The sequence below is a fragment of the Convolutriloba macropyga genome, chromosome 5 (genome assembly GCF_964194025.1).
Source record: "Convolutriloba macropyga chromosome 5, txConMacr16.3, whole genome shotgun sequence".
NCBI classification, from domain to species: Eukaryota; Metazoa; Xenacoelomorpha; order Acoela; family Convolutidae; genus Convolutriloba; species Convolutriloba macropyga.
The window spans coordinates 50875745-50895442 of record NC_134472.1 but is presented as its reverse complement, the minus strand read 5'-3'; the positions used below and the strand labels follow the sequence as shown (position 1 = coordinate 50895442).

Sequence of the window (19698 nt, the reverse complement as noted above, 5' to 3'; positions counted from 1 at the left end):
TTTTTTGTTCATATACGTGATAAAGTTTTTGATTACACGGCCGTCTCAAAAATGACTTTCTCTGTTTGATTTTGATTTGTCTTCAATTTACTTCAAAGATATAAGGTCAATTGTATCCGTGTCACTCAATTTGAAAGTTATTTGAGAGCAGCTAATAGACTCAGCTATAATTATAAATTCTTAATCAAAATATAATTCTATTAAATAATAAATCTCAGTACTTTAGAAGCAATTTTCTGTTTTTGCTCTGCTTCTTATTATGGTTTTGAGACGGCAGATCTATGAACCTTTTGAGGCTTTTTTCTGGCAATTCTGGCAGCTATGTTTATTTTTTAGTTGCTCTCGAACGTAGTTTGAATCATTGTAAATGTGTGTTTTTTTACAACTCGAAGTAGATCGGTGATCTTCTACAAGCTTTTACGACTCGCTGAGGAGTGTTGGTATTCTGCAGGTTTTTTAGCTGAAGCAAGTTTGTTCATGACTGGAACTTTGACCTTCGTTTCCAAACCTTGACTTTTGTTGAATTCTGTCTGCGAACTTTGGAGTTCAACAGTAGCTTAGTTACTAATACTTAGTAAATAAGCGCTACTGGTAACGTTTTATGTCAAAAGGTCATTATGGGAACTTTATTCCCAATCTAGCAGTCCCTATTCCCAATCCAAAGTACAACAAACATTAACCCAACCTACCTTCCCCTCCGCCCACCTCCCTACCCTTCCCCCAACTACCTAGCTACCACACCACCACCTCGCGTATGACTACCTCCCCCTTCACATACATTTCCCTCCTTCATTCCTTAACTGCCCCTCACCCCTCTCACCTACCAATCTCCACCCAACAAACTAACCCATACTCTAATAGCTACGGCTGCGTTCGTTCAAAACACTAGCTCTATTAGGTAATTAATTAATGGCAGCCATCAGCCTCTCAAACGCTATTGTTTAGGAGTTTTCTCCTTTTTAATATGCTCTTCCTTGTGATCACGTTTCACAAGTCAATTTTCACGCTTGACTATTGATTTACCTCACCCACTCTTTCAACTAAATAAATTCCAATTTTTTTCACGCATTGAGTTGCGCAGTATTGTGTATACGGTTCATTTCAAAATAGCCAATGCAAACAAAACGGGATAAACCGACAAAGTCCGTTCATTAAGTCATAGTGCATTAGGCTATTAATGTTCATTAGAGTGATTGCTGGCTGACATTATTATTAAGCTTAATAGCTTTCATTTTTGAAGCTGAATTATGTGTAGTTTTAGAACCTAACTGAAATTGCACGCAAATTAAGAACAATTTTTGGCACTAAAAATTTGTTCTGTTCCTTTCTTTTCTTTTTATGGTCGCAAAACAATAACAGAGGCTATTATTGGCCTTCTCTTGGTTTTTTTATTTTGTCAAGATCTTTGTTACGACCATGTGACGTCACAACCACTTCAGATCTGCTTTTTTCATTCTTTCATGCCATTTCAACTGATTTGCTTGCGTGAGGTCTTTTTCATTTTTATTGGAGTGAATTTTTTGTTCATATACGTGATAAAGTTTTTGATTACACGGCAGTCTCAAAAATGACTTTCTCTTTTTGATTTCGATTTGTCTTCAATTTACTTCAAGATATAAGGTCAAATTTATCCGTGTCACTCAATTTGAAATTTATTTGAGAGCAGCTAATAGAATCAGGTATAAGTTATACATTCTTAATCAAAGTATAATTCTATTAAATAATAAATCTCAGCACTTAAGAAGCAATTTTTTGTGTTAGCTGTGCTTCTTATTATCGTTTTGACGGCAGATCTATGAAGCTATAGAGGTTATTTTCTGGCAATTTGGTAGTTATGTCTTTCTGTTTCAATCCCGATGTGCTTCAAACGCGTCAATGGCGGCTATTTTCCTGCAATTTTGCCGTTTGTTTTCCTTTGGCTTTAATTTCCGTTTTAGGTCGAACACCGGCTTTTTCTTTGATATTTTTGATTTAGGTATTACTCCCCTGCCTACTCCCGGCCCCTTTGACCTTACCAATACCTACCATCAGCAACCTACCTCCCCCTCCTACTCTACACCTACCTACCCCCACGCACCTCCTACCTATTCCCCGCCACCTACTAACCCCCTCCACCTACACGGATTTTCCTAACTAAAAATTGTTGTTTCTGACTATATATTGTTTTGTTTTTGTCTTTTTGATGTTTCTGAAATAGTTAGGGTTAGTCTAGAGTTTTCCTTGCACAACTCTTGGATGTCGTTTCCGATATTCTACCGGCTGCGTTTTATTTGCAAAGTTTTCGCTGGACCATTTTGTGCTTTTCTTCTAGAACTTTCCTAGACTTCTCGAGTGATTTTTCCCACTTCTCTTCATTTTTGAATGATCTCAATCGCTCTCACTCCGAAATAAAGTTTGTCGCTTGAATAAAAGCGATTGTAGTATAGGGTGGTGAAGCTTCTGCGGATATATTTGCACTCATAAACAGAAAATCATCTAAACCACAACCCTTGAGTTAAAGTGCCCCGCCTGTCCGACTTTAGTCGCTTTATCTTTTGTGTAAGCTCAGAGGTACAGCCAATTAAATCATCAGAACTTCATTAGTGAGTGGGGTATAAAATAAACTATATGCACTATCGGGAAATGTTTGACGTGGTCTTTGCGATCAATTACAGAAAAACAGCAGATAATCAGTTTCTGAGTTTCAGAAGTAAAACCAATCAGAACTCCAAAAAAAATTATGGAAATTTTTATTGGTGCCATAACAGGGAACACTAATTATTTCTTACGTTCTTTTCAGTGCAAAGTCGACGCACTTGAAGCTCTCGGTCACTGCAGCAGCTGTTATCTACTTCAACAAGATGACATAAAGTTCAGTGAATATTCTCAGCAAATGTGGTTCGGAATGCTATCAGAACTAACAACTCACGGAAATGAACTTGTGTTAAAAGCTTGCTATGATTTTTTCGATACCCTTCTATCCGTTGTTTTCGAGAAATCGGTGTCGAAGGAACGTCAAATTGAGTTTCTAGAAGTTGTTGTGAAAGATACGAAAGGCCATTTTGCGAGTGTTGGGACAAAAACACACAAATTGACGCTGCAGCTGTTAGTGAAATGTGTTCCCTTTCTCATTACTGAACCGAGAGGGTACTTCGATTTTTTCTTTTATGATGTTTTGGATTCAATTGTCAACACAGCGCTCGAGTCATCTCATCAGCTGAACAAAGTTAGTAAATTCGTATTTGAAATTGCAAGCGACATGATAGTACTTAAAAATATAGGGGCTCAAATGAAAACAAACTTTTTGCTTTTATTCTGTTTTGCTATCAAAATAACATAGTCGATGTATTTAATTGCCAAATGAAAGTTGTTTGTCGAACCGAAACATTAAAATAAAAACTTTCAAAGAATTTGAATTGTAATTAATTGTGTCGCTGTGTCATCAATTTGGGAGTCAAACTGAAGTAATTTTTTAACCACGGCGAAAAACTAGAGGGACCAAAAAACGATTGATTTTACGGTGCGAAGTTTTTCCTGCATATTTAAAAAGCTTAATTGCTCCAGAAGTTTTTTTATTATTTTTTATTAGATTGTTCTTAACATATTTTTTTCAAAGACAATGGAATCTAGTTGACGGTTTAAACACTGAATGTTGTTACTGTTATTCAGGTGTTGTACTTAATTCTTAAAAGTTGTAATTCCTGAGCCAACGTATTATTTTCCCTTCACTTTCTTTATTTGTCAACATTTTTGTTGCAACATTCTTCATGCTCTCGTGAAATCAGCATTTCATTGGTAATTTTAACAAATAGCTTCAAAATGGTCTTTCATTTATTTTTGTTGTTCCAATCCCTCTTGAGGGGGGGAGGAGGAGGAACTATATACTCAAATGGTTTTTATGTGCATACACTTTTGGCCGATCGATATAATAATCGTAGAGAGTTGTGAGTGGTATGTTTAGAAAGCCCGTCCACCGTAGAATATGGAATTAAAAGGATTTTTCAATTTTCGCTTCTTATAGGGAGTTATCGAGGTTTAAGTTTTGTGAATATTAGACGTAATTCAGCTGTTTTTATTCACATTTTGACCAAATTTTTGTCAATTTTGACCAAATTTCCGTCAATTTTGGTAAAATATGGTTAAAATTGTTAACTCTAGTGTTATTGATTTTATCTCTAAAGGTTGAGTAGGGTTGCTGAATTGTTCGATCCGAGTTTTTGTTTAGAATTTGACTTTTTTCGTCGAATTTGACTTTTTTCAAAATTGACTTTTTTTGTCGAAAAAATGGCTTTTTAGCACACTTGCTAACAATTTGCTGGAAGTAGACACTTAAAACTGCGGCGATATTCTTCTTGAGCTCAAAAAGAGCTATATGTACTCCCGCTGACTTTATGAGTCTTCTGGAATTTTAATTTTGCCAATTTTTTGCAAGTTTAAACTCGATATAAACTCGAAAATAAAATTGGGTTTTTGAGCTTTGTCTTTTTTAAATTATTTTTCGGTCGATTTGTAGCTGTCTCTTTAAACACAGGTCGCAACCCGTTTCCAGTGAGCTATAATTTAATCTTTGCAACTGTTTTGGCTTCAAACATTTGTTTTTCAGCTTTGTTACTGCTGTTACTACGAGATTTCATAAAATGTTAGATTTTTATATAATTGTACGTTTCAATGTTTTTTTGGTTTCTTTTTGAATTGTAACAACAATCGTTAATCCCATTGGCTTTGAGATTTTGTGCAATCAAACATTGGATAATCACATATCTCAATTGCGTCATATGTTGATATAAATGATCATTTTAGTGATTTCAGTTGATATCTATTGACATTAATAACTGTGAAATATATTGTTTTCAAAAATGGAAAAGTATTTTTGAACTCCGCGCCTATTTGCTTTTTTTTCGAACTGTTAACCAGTCTTATTGGGGACAGGTCTCTTATCTTTTCTAATAAAGTATAGGTTAAATTGTTTCGTTTTGGCTTTTATCTGATGCGAGTTTGATATTGTTGATTTTTTTTATTACAGACATCGAGTTTTGGTCGTAAATAATGTTTGTTGTTTGATTTTTATTGTTGTCCTTTCTGATATTCCTATTATCAACTTTCATCGGCCCTCTAGCGCTGCATTATCGTTATTCATTGGTTGTTTATTGAACGATGTGAATGTTTTCGAAAGTTTTCTATCTCTTCATCATGTGGTAGCCAATTATTGAGTCAAGACTGTGGATGAGCGGGGTCGGAACATTATGTGCGTACGCACATTACCGAGCCTCCTTGTTATGGTCTAAATTCTGTATGCATGTGACGTCATGCTGACTGCAAATCAGCTTTGTGTCGGCGTGGGTGGTGTGGGGTGGGGTTGGCGTGCATGTGTGCATTTGTGCAATTTAGTGACACATGACTTTCCTATATCCCTAAATGAGTTTCGCGCATTTTAATTTGACGTGTTTTTGTCAAACGACTATATCATACTCAATTGAAGGTTTTTCTCGGGAAATACTTAGACGAATGCAATTGAGTTTGGTAAGATCGGATCAGTGAATTAAAAAAAAACGTCAGTCTCTTTTAAATAGCGGCCGTCCGTCGAAGTGATTCTGTCTTTTTCTAAGATGTCTTTTTTCTTTTATAAAAATATCCAAATTTCTGATAGCCCTGAGCTTTTGAAACGCGATAAACTGGTAAAATCCGAGTGTCGTGCCTAAGGTTTGCAGTGTGTACTGATGTTCCTGGGAAGGCATGCGTTTAAGATGAGGCGAGTTTTTGACAATAAAGTAAAGCGGGCTGTTATTCATTGCTTTTGTCCGTTTTTGCGTTCTATGAATTGGCATGTTTTTTCGAGCTGCTTGTAATGTAATTTCACTTAAAAAAAAACATTTTAAAAGTTTCAAAAATTTTTGTTTCTAAGTTCTAAATTTTTGCTGAGCTTGCAGATGGTTTATTGGAACCAAAATATATGAGAACCAAGGGCTTGTGAGTAGTTGGCATTTATATTTTTGTTTTGACCTTCTGTTCTGTTTCAGGCTGTTTTAATTAACCTCGGAATTATTTTTAACTTGCGTAAATGAAGAGTTGGCTTTGGGCACATTGGTATCAAAATTTGATATAATTTAGTTGTAAGTTTTCCAACATTTCGGGATTTTTGAGATTTTTTTCTTTGAGCGTAAAGAGCTAACGAAGAGTTCTGTTAGTTGCCGAATCTTTTGTTCTACAGCGTTTCTGATGAGAGCTTTGGGGAATACCTTCCGTGAGAAATATTCATAGTGTATCTTATCCGTTTTTTAAGAAAATTTTGGTTCATGTTGACTGTTTGATTCGGGATAGTCCAAAAATTGTTTCTTGGGCTGCAGTTGTTGTTTGGTTGCTTCTTGCTAGAAGCTAGAAATTGCTATTTTTTGGATTAGAAACAACTTTTTCTAATATTGGGAAAAAATTTTCTGTTTTTAAGATCAATTTAACCTTTAATGTTCGTATGTTGACGTGGTATTTATTCTCCTTAGGTCAATGATTCCTTTTCAGTTTTGGATTACATACTGAACGTCAAAAATAAGCTAGCCCTCGTAGTTTTCCTTAGTAAAAAATGGTTTTTGACAGAATATTACTGTAACGTGATCTATTTGGAAAACAATTCTTGTGCCATCGATCAATCCACTTCAAGTTTGTGTTTAGGCTTACGTGTTATCTAAATGTAAATTCAGATAATGCGCAATGGTGAATTGCAGGTTACCCCAATCTCTATCCTAATTACACATGAAAAAGAAATTTGTCTCGAATTCACAGCTTAATACCATTTTTCTCCCTCGAATTGTTAAGGCAAATGTTAACCCAATTATTGATATCAGCCTATTTATCCAATATTATAACTCTGAGGATGGATTTAAAATTACAACGCTTTTTAACACTTAAGAAAATCAGGTTGTCAATTTTTCCTAATTTTTTTTTTGCTTCGTGTTTCTTTGTCAACATCAGCTAGTCAAAGATGGCTTTTTTTCAGTAATCTCACAAGCACCCGAGAATTATCTAGACTAAGCAAACACATCATTAATGTGCAACTTTTTAAATGTGAACGTGAAAACCAGATCCTTTCTTAATTGCTCTAGTATCTTCTCCGTTTGCGCTCCTCCCTTAGTAAATCATAGTAAAAATATGATACGTGCTGCGTCGGGGGTGCAAATGATATGCACCCTCTAAGCGGGGGGCACAAACGGAACAGATCCTTGTTTTCAAACGAAGTTCATGGCAATTATATTGGTCCTGTGGTCTTTCTGCATATATTAGTCCTGTGGTCTTTCTGCAATTTTTCGCTTGACCAATTTTTCGTCCGACCTAATTTAGTTTTCGTCCTCAACGAGATAAACAGGTAAAACCCGGAGGGCGTTAAATGACTGAGCTGCTCTCTTAGAGCTTTATGCTTCCCTAGTCTCTAAGCATGGGATTTACCGAAACTGTTCTGAGGAGCCCATTTCATGGTGTGAAGCGCGTATCTTAATCTTAAAAGTTTGACCCCGCAGACACCCCTCCACCCTCCTTCCTCTACACCTGGAGATTTGGACCTTTAGTTCTTGTCCATCCTTCCCAACCCTGCCTCCCTCCCCCCGCTGCGCTCACCCGCCCCTGATGATAGCATCCCTAAATCCCTAAGCCACAGCTGGCTACGGCCGACGCCGATCGTTTGAGAGCAATTTGTCCGACGTTAGTCGCAAAGTCGAGTGAAGCTTTCATTGACGGAATTTCTCCTTTTTAGCAAATTCTTAATGGGATTTCCGTTTTAGCCGTAATGGGATTTCCGTAGTAGGATTTCCGTTTGAGCCCCCAAGCTTAGTTGGTGCATATTATTTGCACCCCCCCCCCCCCCCCAGGCGCACGTGCCATATTTTTACATAATGATTTACTATGTAATGTCACGTGCTCTGAAACTGGGGGGTGAATAACATACTGGGGGCACAAACTGAAAAAATCCGAATAGTATTACGTGTAAAAAGGCTGCCTCACTAAACTCGATAAATATCTAATCAGTCAAAAACTACTCAATTTGGTTAAATTGCCAACGTGAGTTGCCACAAAGATGTCAACGTGAAAAGGGTAATCTGTAAAGAACAAATATACCAAGTGAGCCGCAGTTAAAATTGTTTCTCATATAGAAATCAGATTTGCTGTAGGAGGTTATGGTATGGTCTTGATATCCTAGGTTCAGGACTCTGGCCATTTGCATGCGTGATGTCGTTTGCTTCTATCATTGGCCTTAGTTTTTATTCGCTTAAATACCTCAAAAGTTACTACTACTCCCACTACATTTTTTCACATGAAAATAAAACCGTAAATGAAGCATCAAGGGGACCTCACCAAGCGCACAACTTTGCCCATTTTCCGTCAATTGTCTAGCTGGTTCAATTTGCAGGCTATGTTCTGCCATATTTGTGTCTGCATCTGTCTTTGTTGTTACTTGTACCCCTGCGAAGGTCTTCAGGATTGATCGTGTTTCTACATTTATGCCTTGTAAAAGCAATCTGTCAAACCTGATTACAGTTCGAGATGCAAATAATTACTGAATATAGTTTTATTGATTTTCTTTTCTGTTTCAGTGTCTCCCGTCTATCAATGCTCTTTTAAAAGCAGTATCTCAAAATATGCAAAGCAATCTTCCTTCTCAGACTAAAGAGTGTCTCAATCGTCTCAGCTTTCTGTTGCTTGAAACCTTCCAATCAGTGTCAGAACGTCACTACACTGAAGACAGAATCAAAGACTGCCTCTTTGGGTTGACTTATTTAGCCTCTGTTAATTTGGACAACCCAGAAAGTTTTCTACTGATATGGACAGTTATGACGACCGCTTATTGGAAGAAGTTTCTGGAAAGTTCAGAAATTTGCTCCTCGTTCTTAGAGCTATATTTGAATTTGTTTAAATCGATGTTATCAATATGTGACACAAGTCAAACTAGTCTTGCCTTCCAACAGTTGGTACATCAAGAGAAGTCATTTGAAAACCCGAATTATCAGTCGCTAAATCTTTTTCTATTGGTTTTACTCCAGTTTCCTTCAAGAATTCTAATTTCTGACGATTATATCTTGAGTTCTTTACTAGATTCCGTTGCAAGGTTTTGCTTTTCTTCAACAAAAGAAGACGGTATAAGTGATCGTGTAGTGGTTGAGTTTACTGGATTTCTTGAGTGTGATGAATATGGACTCGCCGAAGTTGCCAAGGTGAGATATTTTACATTTACTGTTAGCTACGAAAAAAGACATTATTGCTACACTCTGTTTCTATATCTTTTTGGACTTTTCTTGTTTTTCGAGGAGTTCCTTTTATAAGGTTTCCTTAAGCTGAGATACCTAAGCACGTCTGTTGCTGTGCGTTGTTTCGATTGAATAATGAAAATAAATGTTTGGGTCCCGAAAAAGTTGCTGCAATATTTTATAGTTGCGAAGCTAAGCTGAGCATAGCTATATTGCGGTGTTCGTGTTTTTTACGACTCGAAGAGGTGTATTGGTTTTCTGAAAGGTTTTTTTTACCAGAAGTACTATTCGTTTAGACGGCGTTTAGACCAAAAAGCGAAAGAGTTAAACTGCCACTTGAACTGTTTTTTTCTGAGCGAGGGAAGTTTTCTGATCATGCGCTTTGGCCAGTGATTTACTTTTCGACTTTCAAAATTGTTTTTTGACGGAATGCAGCATATAGAAAACCATTTTAAGCAGTTTTTTCGTCCGATTGGCCCAGTTTTTGGCTTATAATTTTGTTTTTTTTTTTCGTATAAATAATTAATAGCCGCTGTCAGCGTCTCGATGGCTATTATTTAGGCGCTCTCCTTTTTTACAATTCAACGATTGGATTGTATTGGGGCTCTGTCTTTTTTCGACGAATTTGATCTTTCAAAACGGTTTTTAACAAATAAGGCCCAGCGGGCATAAAGTTTCAGTAGAGGCCCTTAGCTAGTTTTAGTAGTCCTTCAAGTGCTTAGAGTGGTGTCGCTGAAGGGAAGGCGTAATTCAGGGTTATTTTTAGCAGTTTTGGAACCTGAAATTGTGAACTTTTTGACGTTTTTTTGTCATTTTTTGAGTTTTTTTTTATTTGACCTGTCTTAAATTGAGGTTTGTAAAATTCGATAGAGGTCTTTTGTGAGACAAAATATTTTTAATGATCATTTTGAGAGCTATGTGTTTTGGTACTGCAAACATAAACACGAAAAATAATAATAACTGCTGCCATTTTTTAAGGTTTTTGAAACTTTTTGTCATATTTTGAGTTGCAGACTCAGAGGCCATAAAACTTGTTTTAGTGTTTACTAATAGGTTATTGCATAGTTTCGGGGGGCAATTGATTGGTTTTCAACGTTTTAATGTCACGATTTTTTTGTAAAATTTGAATTTTGTTTCATTTTCTGTAAATTAATGTCATTCCTTCTTTATCCAACTTTATGAGCTAATGAAACTTTTTGAGGCGTGCTATTGCGTTACTGCATAGCCTCTGGGTGCAATGAAATGGTTTTGAGGGAATTAATATGTTACGCACTGATTTTAAGAGTGTTCCTCATGGTGTTTTCAGAGGTTAATATTAGCAGTAAATAATGTGAATAATTGTCATTTTTACAAGGACTTATTTTGATGTTTCACAGTGCGCTTTTTAGCGGATTTATTTTGAATAAACTTAGCTAGTAATAGCCTTTTATTGAGCGCTTCGGATGCGTGATATATCCACTAGTTGCCTTGGGTTTTAGAGCTTGATTTAGCCACAATATAACGCTAAAGAAGCCTGTTCTAACTTTAGTTATTTTATGAAGAATTTCCAGTTCAGTCTTTAATTATTTTACCATAAATTATAACAAAGTTTTCAGAGATAGAATAAGAAGTTTCGAGATTATTGTTGAGTTCGAATAGCAACTGATAGTCAGGCTCTTTCTCCGGTGTTCTGGTGATTGTAGGTTCCGCAGGGCTGTACCTTGAGTTGTATTGGTCCTTCGCAAATATTTACTGATCTACAAGTTGGGCGATTTCCGGCTTTTGTACGCCTCTTGATGTTTGTTAAGTACATATACAATTTCCGTATTAGCACCTACTTTATCAGAATAATCACTTCACTAAGTACATAATCTCTCCTGAAGTTATTTCCTAATTATGAGAATTTATCTTCATGGAACTCAAAAAAGTAAATATTGAGGCTTTTAGGCACTTGATATATTTATCAATAAACTGTCAATCTGCGGTTGTTTTTCATAAACATAAACAAATAAGGGGTTACAGGCCTAGATGGAAATACTAGCTATATATGGCCTTGAAATCTATCTGAATATGTACTAGATTAAATCACTTATTTATGGATATTTAAAGGAAAATCATCACGTAACTATGAGGGACGAAATAGGGGCGTGACATAATTTTTAAAAGTTTTATTAAAATTTTCACTTGTTTTCAAATTTTTGGAAGTTCTTCGCCATTTTCTGACTTTATCGATCTTATTGGCCGTTGAACTTCTTTTATGTCTGGTAGAGGAGTTACTAGACAGATTCCAGAGACAAAAATGTTTAAAAACATTTTAATATTGCTAAATTAAGAAAAATGCCTGAAAATTTTGCAATTTTCAATTAAGTATTTGTCGTACTTCTGGATTCTGGATCTTTGCTTGGCCAATAAACCTCTTTCAAGGCTTGTGCGTTGGTTAATGGATATATTTAAATGGATCAAAATTGGCCTGCAGCAATTATTTTTTTTCTTTCGTTTGTTTGGTTATTTTAGTTGAGATTTTTGAGATTTTTTTCTTGGCTGGCATTGTTCAACTGTTCTGCTGGTCAAGTGTAGTTCTAAATTTTTCATTCAATTTCTTGGGTTCCATTTCACGGCTTGTCCTGCTATGTTTTTTTAATTGGCTTTAACCTCTTTTCGTTCAACTTGAGTCACCACTTTTCACGTTTGACTTCCGACTTACACTGTTTCAACTGACTGAATTCTATTTTTTAGTCATTGAATTGTGCTTTGTAGTGACTACGGTTAATGTCAAAAGAGCAAAATCAGTAGAAACGGGATAAACCAATAAAGCCTGGGCACTAAGAATTAATGTTTAAAGACTTAGTGCATTAAGTTATCAAAGTTCCTTAGAGTATATTGCTAATCGGTATTAGTATTGTTTTTTGTCCTCCGATTTAAAAGCTGAACTCGCCAAATTTTACTGAATTCAATGAGATTGGGGACACAATTATAACCCTTTTTGTTTGAAACTAGGCTGTCGTCAACTTTTTTGTGCGTTTAGTTATGAATGATCTTTAGAGTATACTGCTAACAGGCGTTAGTTTTAAGCATTTTTGTTCTCCAATTTAAAAGAGAATTCACCATATTTGTCTAATGAAACTGCAGAAGAAATTAGAACACTTTGTAACACTCAGAAAAAATATTACTGTCGTCAATTTTCTCTTTATTTTCAAAATTTCAATCCCAAAGGTGGCCAGTAATGACAACGGCGGCTGTTTTCATGCAATCGGCGTGCTATGTTTTTAATAGAAGCTGTATTAATTTGTCAACCCCTGAAATTGATACCGCAGTGTTTTTGAGAGTCTAATAATGCGTTTTAAATTTCAAATGAGCACAGATGTCCCAATTTTTAAATTAATTTTTGGCAGTTTTAAATTATTTTATTCATATTTGGATTTTAAAGCGGATTTTTTAAAAAAGTTTTTAAAAAGCCTTTTAACTTTGATGTTTCATGCGTAAAATGCCTCTTGATAGCCCGAGGTATTTTTTTGTTTTTATAGTATTGTACTCATGCTTGCCTGATTTTGGCAGTTTTATCTAATTTCTCTCAGTTTGTTTTCTTTTTCAGATTTAATGAATAGAAAAGGTCTTTTTGTGCACTGTCTGCGATCTAATTTTCTTTTACTAATAATTGAATGATTTTAGGGCGTTCAGTATTTGAAATGCTGCTTAAATTTTTTTTCATTAGTCAATTTGAAAAAAAAAATTTGACAATTTTATTGAAAAATAAAAATTTTATTGTTCCCAATCGTTAAACTATGTTTCTACAATTTAATCTATACGAGATGATAGCTATATAATGTTATGCTTAATAAGGAAATGTAATTGTTTTTTACTTCATTTGTTTTCAACTTGATTTTTAACTTTGAAATATCAAGAACTAGACTTTGTTTTTTCATGTTTTTGTTTGTCCTTATTCTCCGCATTCTAGCATGTATCAGCCTATCAATTTTTTGAGAACTATAGTTCTAGTCAGCTCTGCTTTTATCGGCTGCTAAATATAATGGTTTTAGCCTTTTTCTTAGATTTTTGTTTTGTTTGCAATTGATTTCATTTGACGAGGCGGCACTGAGAATTTGCTTGAAATGCCATTTAAGCTTTTTGTCTGATAATTACTTTCTACGAATATTATTGGGTTTTTTTGGTTTGATTTGAAGGGATTTTTTTCCTTGAATTATATTCTGTTTGTTTTGTCTTTTTGTTGATTAATTTGGAGGTTTTTTTCAATAATTTGGCTGATTTTTAGTCTTTTCGCGATTTTTTGGCCTATTATATTGCTTATTGAATTTATTGTTATTTGACTTAAAGCCTCATGCCTGTTGGTTCCATTACTATAAAGGATGCAAGTCTCTTTTGCAACAAATTTCTCTCTTTCTTTGCAATTTGACAAAAATTTGAAAACTTTTTTTTCTAATTTTTTCTTAAAACAGATGTTTGTGAACGCATTGAGACTTGGCTGATGTGTTGTGGTTTTAGTTTGTATGTGTACTTGTTATACATGGAAATGAATTGAATTTTCCTAATTTTTCATGTTAAATTTTTCTGGCAATTTTTTTGTTTTGACTTAAGACTGCTAATTCGATTGTGAATTTTCGCTCACATGCGGCAAATTTGACTTTGATTTTTGATATTTTTTTCAATTTTTTGAACGGGGATTTTTTCCAATTGGTTTCCCCAATCCATTTATTGTTCATTCTACGTCAAGTTTTTGTTAAATCAATGAATTTTCTTTGAATTGTGTCAGGACTTGTCTTGCTTTTTTGTGTTTTTACAGGGATAGTTCATGCGGCATTTTGACCTGAAAGCGAAAGTCAGAAAAGCTGTAATGTTGATCAGATTTCTGCTAAGTGAGAGAAGATTTTGATCATGCACTGTGTTCAGTGAATGAATTGTCGAGGTTGAAGTGTTTTGGACAGAATGGAGCATGTAGATAACCGTTTTTAGTAGTTTTTTGTCCAATTGCCCCCTTTTTGTTGATTTTTTTGTTGAATTTTGGTATTTGTGGGAAGAGTTTTTACTCCATGCTGTTTTAATGTTACCCTCTGAAATTGATAAGTGATTTTTAGAGACTAACAATACGTTTCCAGGCTAAAATGGGCACAGATTTTTCAATTTTTAAGTTAATTTTTGGCTTTCTTCATTGACCTTTTCGTTTTTTTTTTTCATTTTTGAATTAGTTTTTTTTTTCATTTTTGACTTCCCTAAGACTTACCTCCCTTCACTGTCTCAAACGCCTGGATTTTAAGTTTTCTTTCCTGTTAAATCCCGCGATGTGGTGTTAAACGAGCAAAATAAAAAAAGGATTTTGTTTTTGCTTTTCGATTTTGTTCGTGTGATGTAAATCAGGACTTGTTCTGCGATTTTTTTAAATCCTTTACCTTTGGATCACGTTTTGTACTAAAGTCACGACTTTCTTGTTTTACTTCTCACTTACCTCTCTGTTTTTCTATCTACTGGATTTTTACGAGTGCTTCTTACTCGTTGAATCACACGATATGTTGTTCAAAAGAGCAAAATGAAAATCGATTTTTGTTTTTTTTTCGAATTTGTTTATTTTTGCGCATGTAGTATCATGTGCTTTGTTGACTTTCTCTGTTTGAAGATGCTGGAAAATGTTGATTTTCAAATCCTTAGTTAAATCAATGCTCGGGATTGTACTTCAGGACTTGTTCTGCTTCGTTTTTAAAATCCTTTTACCTTTCTATCACGTTTTTCGTTTTTACCCAAGTCATGACTTTCTTGTTTGATTTCTGATTTACCTCTCTCACTGTTTCTACCGACTGGGTTTTAAGTAATTCTTACTCGTTGAGTTACGCGATGCGTTGGTCAAAAGAGCAAAATCAAAAAAAGTGAGATAATAGGATAAAACCCGGTCATTGTCAGTATGCATTATGTTTTACTTGTTTATTAGAGCGATTGCTAGCTGGCATTAGTATTAAACTGAATATCCTTCAATTTAAAGGCCGGGTTAAGTGTAATTTTAGAATCTAATTGAAACTGCACAGAAAATAAGAAAACTTTGAAACTTCGAAAAATATTTCTGTGAATTTCTATCGCTTCTTTTTCTTGTTTCAGTCCTGTTCTGCGTCAAGAGGGTCAACATCGGCTATTTTTTGTCAATTTGTCTGCTATGTTTTTTCACTGTTCACTTTTTTAGCAAGTTTTACAAAATTTTTTGTATTTAGATTTCATGTTTTTATAGCTGCGAAGCTGTAAGCTGAGCGTAGCTATATTGTGGTGCTCTTGGTTTTTTTTTGTTTCGTCGTCTGACGCTTCATTTTCGTTTTACATTTGTTCTAGACCATTCTGTCTCGTCACTGCTTAAATGGCTTTTTCGCGCTTGATTTCACGCTTTCTGCGTGACCTAAATTGCGGTTATTCAGAAACAGAATCTGTTCCTAAAACAAAGTTGATTGTCAGAAAACAGATTGTATGGTTCGACAGCCGAGTGGTTAAGGCGGCTGGCTGTTAATACGGAGATCGCCGGTTCGAGACGCGACAGGGAAAATTTTTTGCACCCAAAAACAACCTCCTTTGAAATAAACTTGTAAGTTTTATAGGCGGCGGCGATAACTATTATCAACTCACTTCTGTATCTTTTTCCATCTGTATTTTACGGCACGCAAGTCTATTTCGCAGCTATTCCGGCAATCTGCCGGCTATGTTTGTTATCAGTTGTCTGTTTTAATTGCATGTCTTATCTTTGTTCATCAATATATTTCATCATTCAGCTTCTTAATTTAGAGTTTAATCTTTCGTTGAGATTGTCTTGAGAAAGTGTAGTGCCGACTTTTGCCGACATGCTATTTGTGGCTGTTTATTATAATTCGAAATTCATCTGTTCCAGAAATTTGTGTCAGAGAAAATCAACAGGGGTTCTGATGCGAAGGATTTCAGTGTGGTAACAAGTGCAATCCAGCATAATATACTTATTCCTCTCATTAGCAAATTAAACTGCGATAATTTTGCGCATGAATTCAGAGCGGTCTTTGAGCGAATAAAATTGCCAGATGTTAGTGAAGTAAGCCAGATTTTATTTGCGACTTATTGTTTTGCGGCCTCTGACGAAATGATATCCGAGGTCAACTGCATCGATGTTATTCTATCTGACACGCAAAGACATTGTGATCTAATCCCTGTGCTGATTAACCGAACTGAAGACCTCTCTCTTTTTACCAAGTATCTGAATAGCCTCACGGAAGAAGAGTATAAATATTCTGACCAATCGCAGTGCCTCAATTTTCTGATGACGTGTCATGCATTAATTCGTCGAGGGTGTTTGAAACAACCAATCACACGGAAGCTTTTGATTAAATACATGTCCTTACTGACTGATAAGGCTCACGGAAAATTTTCAGCTACTCAGTCGAGTCTTTTGATAAATGGCTTTGACGAAAAAGCAGCAAGAAGGCTGAAACTGCGAACTAGGCCAATGTTTGTACAGCAATTAGTGTATGATATGGTGCCGCAACTGCTAGACATGGACAAGATTAATGCACAGGGCGATGATGAAGCAAAGGTTTGTATATTGGAAATTATTATTCCAGGCTTTCAATCCCCATTTAATCCCTCGGTTTCTTAATGCTCTTTTTGGTCTTGAAACAGTTCAAAGATACGAGTATGTTTCTCCTGATATAATGGGGTTGTAATTGGAATTCAGAAAAGCCATATTTAAAATCTTATTCGAACGTCAGGGCTGGTCATCGTATAATTGTCTTTGTATAATGATTTTTCGAAATAGTATAAAAAAGCTGACTATCCAATACAATATAATTATACCATTACAAAGTTGTAAAAATACAAGAGAATGGGAAGCAGATTCATGTGAACGTACCTCGTTATTTTAGTGCAACTGGATTCTTTGCCTGATGTCCTTTCTGCAATGTTTGCCTGACAATATCAAGACCACAGTAACGTCCTTATCCAACAGAAACAACCCAGGAGGTCTTATGCAGATCATTAGGATGGCACTCAATATAGCAAACGACCAGTCAACTCAAAGTAACAGTAACTCGGACGTTCTCTCGAGCGCTCTCAAGTTGCTCGAGACCTCGATGCAATTTGATAATGTTGTTGTTATGAAGCAGATTCATTCTGAACTTCTGAAATTAGCGACTGGCGGGAACAACGTTGATGTCAGAGTGAACAGTTTGAAATGTCTGGCCAAAATTGGGCTGGAGCAGAACAGGTGTAAAGAATGGCTAAATGGAGATGTCAAAAGACGGACTAAGAGAACTGTAGACAGATGTTTGGATGACAGCAAAAGAGTTGTAAGAAGAGCTGCGGTGACCACTAAAACTGCTTGGGATAACTTTGGACTTTGATTGACAGATTTAATTTTTGTAATCAGAATTTTCTGGTAATTGAGTTTTCAATTAATTTTGCTATTCCAACCCTGCATATTTCGAATAGCTTTATAACGAGCCTTGAATTATGTGGAAGCTTTATGAAAATGCAATAGCAGCGTTAATAATGGCAGCTGTTATCGCTCTTTTCAGTGTTTGCGTCGATAGCTCAGTTGTCTTGGCAGCGAACCAAAATTTTCATTTGCTTGTTAATAGCCGCCCTCATCTTCTCAGCCGGCTATTATTGCGCTCGTATTTTTTTTTACTTCGTCAAACTTTTCGCTTTACCATTTTGCCGCTTTTTCGACATTTTGCGTGAAATCTTTGACTTCTCTAGGCTGGTTTCTCTCTTCTCTCATTCTGCTTACAGTGAATTTGAACATCAGTTGCTCAGCAAAGCAATTCAAAATGAACAGAGTCGGTATAAAAAATAGAAGTCAGAAATAGAAACGGAATAAACCCATAAAGCCCAATTTTAGATGCCCGCTATTTGAACGTCGTGCCTATAAGTCTTATTTACCACCTCTATTGCTTGTTGGTGTTGATAGTAGCCCCTGTAGCCTCTCTCTAAGAAACAGAAGTATGTTCAACTACGAAATGCCATCAAAATAAATCGGACTTAAAAATGTTTGTGTACAAAAATCTTTTTTTTTTCAATATATTCTATTCGTTCAATCCCAATCATGCTTATTGGAATCAACGGCGGCTATTTTCCGGCAATCTGCCGGGTATGTTTTAAGATTTTGGCAATTGGGCTGGTAGCGTAATGGTAGTTTTCCGCAAAAAAAATAGATTTCTAATGCCTAGTTCCTTCGTAGATATCATCTTTAAATGTGTTGGAATAGTTCTTGACGTTAAGTAGAGTCCCGAAAATAGTCAGTGTGAAGCTGGACGTATACCGAATGGTGTACGTCAATTTGCGGGTTTTCACATTTTTTAAATGCATGAAACGTATCTTACATGTGAAGAAGGCCTGACAACGAACAATTGCAATATGTTGACCTGATTCTAATAAATAGCAGCTCAACACTTTGTGAATTTGGAGCTCGAATATTGTTTCGTAGATTCGAGTACAAAGGGATTCGATTCGGCAATTGAGCAGTTATTGTATCTGCGAGAACTTTCAAATCCGCCAATAAGATCTACTCTTATTTGAGCATGTACTTTGAACCATTGCCTTTGAATTGATGACTTGCTGAACATCCATCCCTATTTGAACTGAATTTCGACAATATTTATTGACAGTATATTGATAGTGAACTGCAGATCTGCTCCGTTGGATTTTCTGCCATTCATAAAAATTTGTTATTAATTGCTCTCAAACGAAGTTTAGCAATTATGTTAGTCCTGTGGTCTTTTTAATGCGATTTTTCGCTTGGCGAATTTTTTTCTGAACCATTTGAATTTTCGTCCTCAAAACGTGATAAACAGGTAGCGCTCAGAGGGCATACAGTTCTCTAAGAGCCTTTCAGCTCTTTAGTAGCCAATTATGCGATTTATAAAAACTGTTTTGGCGACGTATACTCATGGCATGAAGGGCGTTTCTTAGAGTTTGACACCCACCACCGGTTATGTTTTAAATTGCTCTCAAGCAGTTTGAAGCAAATATTGAAGTCGTGTTGCTTGAGCGATTTTGCTCTAAGGCGTTCTTTTCGTTCTAGAAAATTTTTCTTTTAGAACGTTCTCGCTCAAGAATTTTAACTTTTAGCCAAAAGAAATCGATAAACTGGTAGAACTGGAGGGCATCAGGTCTATGTAGCTATGTAAGAGCCTGTAGTGAATCAAGAGTAAAAAACAGTCTGGCTCTAAAATTTCGAGGCAGCTCAACTTAGGCAATTTGTTTGCTAATAAATTTTTGAAGTGCACGTTGAAAACACGCTCGCATTATAAGTGTTTTTACCGTGCATTTGCATAAGTTGCGGCTTATGTCGAATTTACCCTCCTAAGTCTAATTTTGATTGGCTTGCTTAGATATCCCACTTATTCGCCCTCTCGCATGAGTAAAATCTGACTTCTGTCAGACTCTTTCTTAAATGTTGAGAATTCGGATGTATTCCGTTTGTGCACCCAGCTTAGTGGGTGCATATTATTTGCACCCCCAGACACACGTGCCATATTTTTACACAATGATTCACCATGTAATG

General features: G+C 35.7%; 1 protein-coding gene across 1 annotated transcript in view; it reads left to right on the top strand.

Annotated features, from left to right (window-relative positions):
• LOC142339444 (uncharacterized) overlaps positions 1-17588 on the top strand; it is a 512010-nt gene extending 494422 nt beyond the window's left edge. The window contains exons 5-8 of the mRNA XM_075389481.1: positions 2780-3205; positions 8556-9173; positions 16057-16728; positions 17057-17588. Coding sequence (XP_075245596.1) covers positions 2780-3205; positions 8556-9173; positions 16057-16728; positions 17057-17533 — 2193 coding nt within the window. The 3' untranslated portion in view covers positions 17534-17588. The remainder of the gene's footprint in view (positions 1-2779; positions 3206-8555; positions 9174-16056; positions 16729-17056) is intronic.
• The last annotated feature ends 2110 nt before the right edge of the window (positions 17589-19698 follow it).